An 8,553-nucleotide genomic window follows, 5' to 3' on the forward strand; every position below is an offset into this window, starting at 1 on the left:
ATGGCAACGCCCTTACAAACCTTTTTATGGTTTAAAATTGACTCTAAAGATTTCCCCAATCGCAACGCCTTTTCTATCTCTTCAGCGGTCTTAGACTCCCCGTACAATTTAATAGAATAAAGCTTTGGACGAAGTCCTACAAAGCTTTGAATTAACTGCGAATTTGTCTCGTCTTTAAAATAACCGAGAGCTTTTTTATTCTGATTAGAATGAAGGAAATGCGAAGGTGGATAATCAGAGAAGTCAAAGCGGTTTTTATGAACTTCAAAGTCTTTATAAACATCATCCGTCTTAATGTTGTACGTTAGACTGTCTGTAAATATTTTATATATTAGTACTATTTAAATAAAAAATGCATATTAAATTAAATTACCAGTGTCTGTAAATAATAGTGATGCTTTGTCCCCGTACGTATTTTTTATGAATCCATAATGGAACCGATACATGAGCTCCTTAGATAAATCTAGAATGGTGAATCCGGTAAATATAGGCCGGTTAAGAACAATATTAGCTCTCTTCTTATGAGCGCCGGCTAACTCTTCATTAAAGATGGTAAAGTGTTCAAACTGCGGGGAACTTGTAACTTTTAACATTCTTTCTGGTTTATGAATCAATTCGAAATTTATATGCTTCCGTAAATTTTCCATTGTTTTTCTAAAGAATTAAATGAAGTAAGGGAAAAACCGCAATAAATTATTTAAATTGATTTACCCGAAAACAGAGTTAACCATTAGTTTCCAGAAATTCTTTTCAAATGAACTCTTGGATAATTTCCTCTGTTCAGTGTTGAATCTAACATATTTTTCTAACCATTTTCCTTGAGTGAAGGTTAGAGCTCGATGAACCTTGGTTATTTTCAAACCTAATTCTACATAATATTTTAAATTGCGGTAATGTACTATGTATTTCTCTTTATTATTTAAATTAGGAAAAAGTTTTGGTAGACTTTGATTCTCCTTAATATTTAATTTTCCTAAGAGATCTTTGGAGTATGGAGATAGCATATCATGTGTAATAACTTTAGATTCCGCCGCTACTGGGAGATCGTTATGTAAGTCATGCAACTCTGGAGGATATTCAAGATCCACCTGCAAAGGAAACTATTCTTTAAAAATATAATTCAATAATTATAACACTTGTTATTTACCTCTAAAATGTATCCGTTTTCAACGTTATTGGGAATACTCAGAATATTTTCACAGAGTTTGCAAATCATCCTCCTGAACCCACTGGAAGTCGCCTAGCGGTAGTGGTTCACACATAACAGCACCGTGCAAATTATTAGCATCTTCAATTAAGTTAAATTAAGTTAAGATAATTAAAATAATTTTTTTTTAAATGTAAATTACCTAAATAGCATATATAACTGCTCTCTTTAGACGAATCATATGTGTCGGGCATATATTTGTTATTCGCTTCAGAATAACGAGTTGAGATCATTGAAACACCGCCTCGAATACCTAAAAATTCAATGTAAATACAATAATATTTAAAATATCAAAAAGCGTTACCCTTTTCAATAAATAAGTGTTGATCTATATCAAGTATGAGATCGAGGCGAACATCGGTCATCTTCAAAGCTGCTTGCCAGGCTAAACCTGGTGCGGTGTAAGCGTGAGCGGGATCTAATTTATAATTAGTTATAGATAATGTTCTAAAATTTTCAAAAACGTCAGCTAAGAGCAACGCATCGCTTTTCACATAGAGGTCGGTGTATTCCCCTACGAAAACCGAGGTTAAGAGATTTGAAATATTTATACTATAGTAATTTTACCTAATGTTTGAATATTAAACGCTGTCCAAACATTTTGGGCGTGTAAATAATCAGATTCTAAAATATTTTGATTTTTCAATGAACTGAAAAACGCTTCTCTAGGTGGCAGCATCGTCTCGTCAAATTTCTTTTCATCGTCCATATACTCGTACGGGTAGACTCCCTTCCGCAAAAGCAGTTGAACTTTATCACTTTCAAAATATTTCTTAACAATCTGAAATTTACTGGCTCCTTCCAAAACGAGATTAGATACTAGAGCATCGAGGCTATCGCTTAGAAATCGATAAGAGTCTAAAAACCGAAATCTCCCTAAAAATAATAATAAAATTACTGTTAAGGTTAAATCCATAATTAAATATATTTTACCTAGTTTGAGTGAAATATAATTTTCGCTAGTGGAAGGAATACAGTCAAGTGTCTGTTCCTTAAAATGACCAATCTCCTGACATATAAGATGTAAATCGTATCTATGAAGATTTATTATTATTAGGTTTATTTCCTGGATAATTAACTTAATAAATTCACCTGCTAAGGTTATGAAGGAAAACAGGGATAAATTCTGGAACTTTCTTTTGAAGATTACAGAGGTTATGCGCTGGTCCCCTGTATTTCCCAGTGAAATGACAATGATCGCGAACCGCGGGCATATTTCCCTGGTTAAGCTGCTTCTGACAAATGTAGCAATGTGTAGCAGCTTGAAACTGTTCCTCCTCCACCGGGGTAATAATCATTGGTACATTTGTCTCAATGAGTTCCATCAACTCCTTTTCTAATTCCAAAATAGACACTAGAAATCTTCGAGTTGCATCTTGTCCTCGATAGCAATCAGTTCGAACAGGTACACCTATTAGTATCCTATTATAATTTATCTGTTAAACAAAATTTTGCAAAATAACTTACCGTTAGGTCCTACAAGTACCGAAGAATACGCACAACTGATATGCATGTTTACTTTGCTGGTATTTGTATCGGGATCTAGATCACATCCTTGAACTCTCGGTAGGATTGCTTCAAAATAGGCGTAAAATACATACTGCACCTAATAATTTAATTTCATTAAGAGTTAAATTAAATAATTTTTATTTTTACCTTTTCTGTCCACACATATTTATCAAAATAAAGCGTCTTCTTCTTGGTAGGGAAAACTGTTTTTTGGACGCCGTGGGTGGCGCATTCTTCGATATGTGCATCACGTCGCTGTTCCGCGTGGTTTCCACTGAATCGGTGAAGACACATCCTAATAGAGAAAATAATTAGTAGATTGCAAACTAATATATTGGAAACTAAATTACCTGCAATAATAACTTGTACTTCTGTGTTTTGTTAGATGCTGTAGCAGTTTTCCTAGGTCTCGTATAAGACAGTAATGTCTATTCCCATCGTCAATATCTTTAGTTTCATCGGTGATGTATAGCAAATCAACCTCCCTTTCCTTACCACACTTGTTGGCGCTTACGTAAAGAGGGAATATATCTCCCGAGAAGCCAAAAACAGATATTGATAAATTATTCATTAATTCAAATTTTTTAAGTTCCGTAGCGTTTAATTTGAAAGGGAAAGATATATCACTGGTATCAAGTTCATTTTCGTAAGGTGTATATTTCGAAACACGGTTAGCGTTTTGAGTCAAAGGAACTGGCTGAAGCTTAGCTAGAATTGACCAGAGAAAACATTTATCATCATTTTCGTTTCTAATATTAAGAATCGCACGATGTTGACAGAGTTTTTTAGTAGTTCCATATACGATGACCCCCGTAGCGGCTGGTAAGATGCTACATTTAATTCTACATACAGAATACGATCAATTACCCAACCCGATCCTGTTAAAAATATAATGTTTTATTTCAAAATATAACTTATAAATTTTAGTACATACCTGTCGCTTCAAAGTTTTCCGCTGCTGACTGTATTGTTTCAATGCAGTCGTTCAGCTGGTTTTCAATGACATCGAGCGTTAATGTTGTTTGCATAGTGCTCCGGAAGTAGGGTCGTACTTCCGCTCTTTGTTCCACACCTCCTAAAGGTCTCATATACACAGATCTTACGAGTAGGAACCACTTAATTCCACGTTTACTAGCCAGTCTTTCCATTAGAAATTTACGGAAAGCGGCTCGGTAACGTCCAATAAACATCCCTGCATCAATATCATAGTCTTCAGCATTGTAACGGATAGAGGCTAGCGTATCATTCAAGGCTTGGACCATACTTGGGGATGCTGGTGGTGTTTCATCAAGTATTGGTGAGGCGGGAACAGGTGATGGTGTTAGGTTGTCGGGTAAAGCTGATGTAGATGGCTGTGTACGGGTAGATTCCAATTGAATGTCTTGAAGCAAACTAGGTGACGGTGGACGGGTTGGTGATGGCGAACGTTGCATTGGCGACGGTGTGCGAGACAGGTTCATAGGTTCGGAAGGGCCGGGTGCGTTCAAGTCATGAGTTCGTTGATGGTTCTTAAAATATTCCAATCTAGCAACAGTCTTACCACATACTTCACAGATAAACTTATGTCTATCACCGTGTACTTCTCTAACATGCCGATTTAAATTTGATTTGATAGAAAAACTTTTCGCGCACGTAGGACACGTATACTGAGCTTTATTCATCTTGAATATAGCTATCGCAGTTAACCGTGGAATGACCTCCCACAACCCTATACAACCCTTTTATAGGATATTCAAGTATCATTTGAGAATGATACGTTTCTCATACTTAAACTTTAGATATTCGTTTGAAATACTCGTGAGATAGGTTCAAGTGCCAAGCGTATTTAAGTACTACAATGATATTAAAATGAAATTTAAAAATATTTCCATTCTACGTCATTTTAACAGCGAATATTCAATGACGTCAAAACACTCCATGTTTTAAATTCAAATTAACCGCGTCCCCCGTAGGTTCAAGTGCCAAGTATATTTAAGTACCACTTACGTGATAATGATATTAAAATGAAGTTTAAAAATATTTCCATTCTACTTTAACAACGAATATTCCATTACGTCAAAACACTCTTAAATTCAAATTAACCGCGTCCTCCGGGGTAATCTGCGCACGCGCCGCCCAGGTTATCAATTTTTACATCATTTCAACTTATTCCGTACGATAAAACTTGATAAGATATACGTTCAAGTATCTTTCGAGATAAGCGTAGATAAATGAACAAGTTGGCCTGGACATAATATGTTGATATACGGGAAAACAAATCGTCGCGAGGAATACCATAAATACATTGACTTTTCGATGATTTTACCCCCATTTCACCCCTTAAATCCTGGATCCTCGATCCTCGATCCTGGGATCGATGTGTCGACCTCACTTTCCTTCTACTAGTACGAATTCATTCGGGCAGATAATGTAACGTAGAAAATCTCAGGTTAATCGGATACAAATTACCTAACTTATTGCACCATGATTTATATTTGTATCCGCCATTTCATAAAATGGCGTGGTTTTTCTATCGAAATCTAAAAATCTGTTTACATCGTTCAGATAATGTAATGTAGAAATTTTAAGATTTATTGGCGAAAATATATGGCACTTATCATGGCATAAGTTTTACAAATATTTTGTATTGTACCTAAAATTTCGACCTATTTATTCAAATTAGCTCGAGTTCACCCAAAATGGTTTTTATTCCCCCCTATTTGTCCAAAGAAATCCAAAAATGTAAAATTTACTATTTTTTTTAATTTTTTTAAAATTAATATATTTTTGCTACATCAAAGATTGCAACATTGCACCCTCAGCTCGACGAAGGAGGAGGTGGTTTGACAGTATAAGAGCTAACTTACGGCAAAAAGCATCCTATAATAATAGCAAAAGCAAATCGCTTCTCCGAATTAATCTTAATGAGAAGTCACCTGGATACACTGCACGGAGGAGTGCGAGAGACTATTACGCAAACCAGAGAAACATTCTGAATTGGTTCTGGTAGGCAATTAGCAAAAAACGTAATTAGCAGTTGCATAAAGTGCAGAAAAATGAAAGCAAAGCCTCTTGTAGCACCAGTAGTTCCTCTTCCTGCGGATAGAATGAGAGAATCGAAACCGTTTGAAATTATTGGAATAAATTTCGCGGGACCGTTATTCATACGTTAAACTAATGGCCCGCCAGAAAAAGCCTACATTTGGCTCGTGTCACTAGGGCAATTCATTTAAAATGAGTATCATCGTTAAGAACAGATGAGTTTCTCTTGGCGTTCCGTGGAGTAGTAGCGAGAAGGGGCATTTCATCGGTGGTCTATACCGAAAATAACATTTCACAGAACGAAAAAGGACTTAAAACTAATTTGGAAATGCTTGGATAGCGCAGAACTAAAACAATATTTTGGAGTGAATGGTATTACATGGAAATTTATAGCAGAACACCCAGCTTGGTTGGGGGGGGGGGGGTCGTAGGAGCGATTAGTACGCTGTACCCAAACCACTTTAAATCAAGTTCGCCAAGAAGGCGATGATATTATTTCATTGCACGGCTCTCAATTAAACCGTTATTTATCAAGCAGAGATTGGCATTCTAATATACCTATTATATAAAGTTTAACTGTGTTAAATTGGTTTCTTTAAAATTTAATTTAACAACACTCTATAGTACAAACGTTTTTACTATAGGGTGTTTTTAAAATTAAAGCCCGCAACCTTCTGAACGCCAGAAGCCAACGCTGTGTAATCCCCACGCCCCAGCCGCGAAGAAAAATTTCGTATACTTTTTCCAAGTTATACACGATGATTTTATTAAATTAAAAGTTGGTTTTAATCAATAAAATAATGTAAATATAATTTTTGTACTTTGCATCTACATTTCGATTGAGAGTAGGTTATTTAACCATTTGATTATGTCTTTAAAGGAGAGAAGGGGGAGGGGAATGGCGAAGTCTAAGGACAGACGGTCTATATATATGTCGGGAAATTAGTCCGTACTATTCGACGCGTTGCCTGCTTATACACTATACAGTAAGGTTATTACAATACGTTTGGCGCGGTTTCCGGGTTTCATACTATTATCACGGTTTATAAATTTACACAGGTTTGACTTTTTGTACCTTCATCATACGTGCTAGCGTTTTGAGCCTCTTAAGTTCTTCTGACAGGCAACCCTGTTGTCTACTATGCTACTGGTACGCCCTCTTATGTAATATTTTAAAAATTTCATCTAAAAAATATTTCATAAAAAATAAGAATAGAAAATTAAAAATTAAGTTCTTTGAAACCTAGAAATAAAAAGAAATTTCTGGTAATTTAGAGGGGATCTTTATATATTAAGTGCCACCCCGCCTAAGCTCACGCACTGAAGTTTTGCGAAAGACGCTAAAAATGGCCAATTTCAAAAAAATTCGTTTTGATAGAAATAATTTTGACGCCAAAACCAAATTTGACAGATACCTTTATATACGTAAGAAGGTGCTTATTTGAAATTGTCGTTGAAATTGGATGAGGCATATTTCGTTAAATAAAGGATAAGTGCCACCCCTCTATCCAGCTCGTACAGCGCAGTTTTGCGAAAAACGCGAAAAATGGCCAATTTAAAAAAATTTGCTTTGATATAAATAATTTGGTCGCCAACACCAAATTTAATAGGGACCTTTCTATGTGCAAGGAGGTGCTTATTACAAATTTTTATTGAATTCTGAGATGGACCCCTTTGTAAAAACCATGGTTTGCACTACCCCCAAACAGCTTTTATTTCAAAAACTAGAGCCCATAGAGTAAATTGGAAGCCAAATTCTGAATCTGTAGGTCTCTATAGCTAAGAATACCAATTGCCATATTTTGAAGAGTTTTACGAATCATGTTACTGAAAAAAATGTTTATTAAGTAACAAAACTCTAGCCAAAATGCATGAAATTTAAAAAATCATAACATTTAAAATTTTTAAAATTAGCCCGCTAAATTCCAGGAGGCTTCATATTTAGGGTAAATAAACCAGGGAAAAAATTTTGGGCGAAATCCGTCACTATCGAGTAACAACGCTTGACGATTTCACGTTGAATGACCCTTATAAAAATCTAAGACAAGCTTAATGAGACGAGGGTGACTATTTGTATACTTTTGTGGCGGAGGACCTCGTTTCTTCCCCCCCCCCCCAAAAAATAAGTTGTATGGCGATAACGAGCCAGTTGTTGGCAAGCCAACCGCTGACGAGCCAAACGCTAAGGAACCAACCGCTGAGGAAACCGAACCAACTGTTTAATATATTACCTATGTATATATTTTTCTATTTAATTTACCCTATGTATATGTATATATTTTTCTATTTAATTTACCCTATGTATATGTATATATTTTTCTATTTAATTTAACCTATGTATATGTATATATTTTTCTATTTAAATTAACCTAAATATATGTATATATTTTTCTATTTAAATTATCCTAAATATATGTAAAGATTTTGTATATTTAATTTAACCTAAATGTATATGTAAAGTTTTTTTGTATTTAATTTAACCTATACACTCTAAAACACATCAGTCGACTTTGAATGTTCGAGCATTCATTGGCTTGCCACTGTGGGGGCTAGCTTTATCAAAAAAAATTGAAAGCATTTAAGCTCGTTCAAAAATGAATGCTTGTCGAGCTCTCAAATTTGAACGCATTTAAACGCGTTCAAAAATGAATGCTTGTAGTGCGATCAAATTTGAACGCATTTAAACGCGTTCAAAAATGAATGCTTGTAGAGCGATCAAAATTGAAGATAACCAATACCTTCAGTATTCTTAAACAAGCAAAACAAATAGACGTATAAAGGATAAGTGGGTTTGTATACCGATAGGGGGCCCCCGC

The 8,553-nt window shown here is 35.2% G+C and overlaps 1 protein-coding gene across 1 annotated transcript; it reads right to left on the bottom strand.

The window, feature by feature from the left end:
* Window positions 1-1,196: 1,196 nt before the first annotated feature.
* LOC149937496 (uncharacterized) lies at window positions 1,197-4,226 on the bottom strand. Its single transcript, XM_090153798.1, has 8 exons — window positions 3,981-4,226; window positions 3,680-3,908; window positions 2,300-2,569; window positions 2,141-2,241; window positions 1,775-2,083; window positions 1,512-1,625; window positions 1,350-1,460; window positions 1,197-1,288 (listed from the first exon to the last, which is right to left on the bottom strand). Exons 1-8 carry the CDS (start codon window positions 4,174-4,176, stop codon window positions 1,197-1,199), a joined length of 1,422 nt encoding a protein of 473 aa, XP_090009924.1. The 5' UTR covers window positions 4,177-4,226.
* Between the last annotated feature and the right edge of the window lie 4,327 nt (window positions 4,227-8,553).

This window comes from Leiobunum rupestre, chromosome 7 (assembly GCF_980474605.1).
Source record: "Leiobunum rupestre chromosome 7, qqLeiRupe1.1.hap1, whole genome shotgun sequence".
Taxonomy (NCBI): Eukaryota; Metazoa; Arthropoda; class Arachnida; order Opiliones; family Sclerosomatidae; genus Leiobunum; species Leiobunum rupestre.

Bases quoted from the DNA above. Each gene is read 5' to 3' on its own strand.
- LOC149937496 (XM_090153798.1), bottom strand. From the start codon at position 4,176: ATGAACCTGTCTCGCACACCGTCGCCAATGCAACGTTCGCCATCACCA. The intron at 2,570-3,679 runs GTCAGCAGCGGA...TGCAACTCGAAG, and splicing joins GACTGCATTGAAACAATACA to ATTTCTAGTGTCTATTTTGG. The intron at 1,289-1,349 runs GTAATTTACATT...ACTTAATTGAAG, and splicing joins CAGTTATATATGCTATTTAG to ATGCTAATAATTTGCACGGT.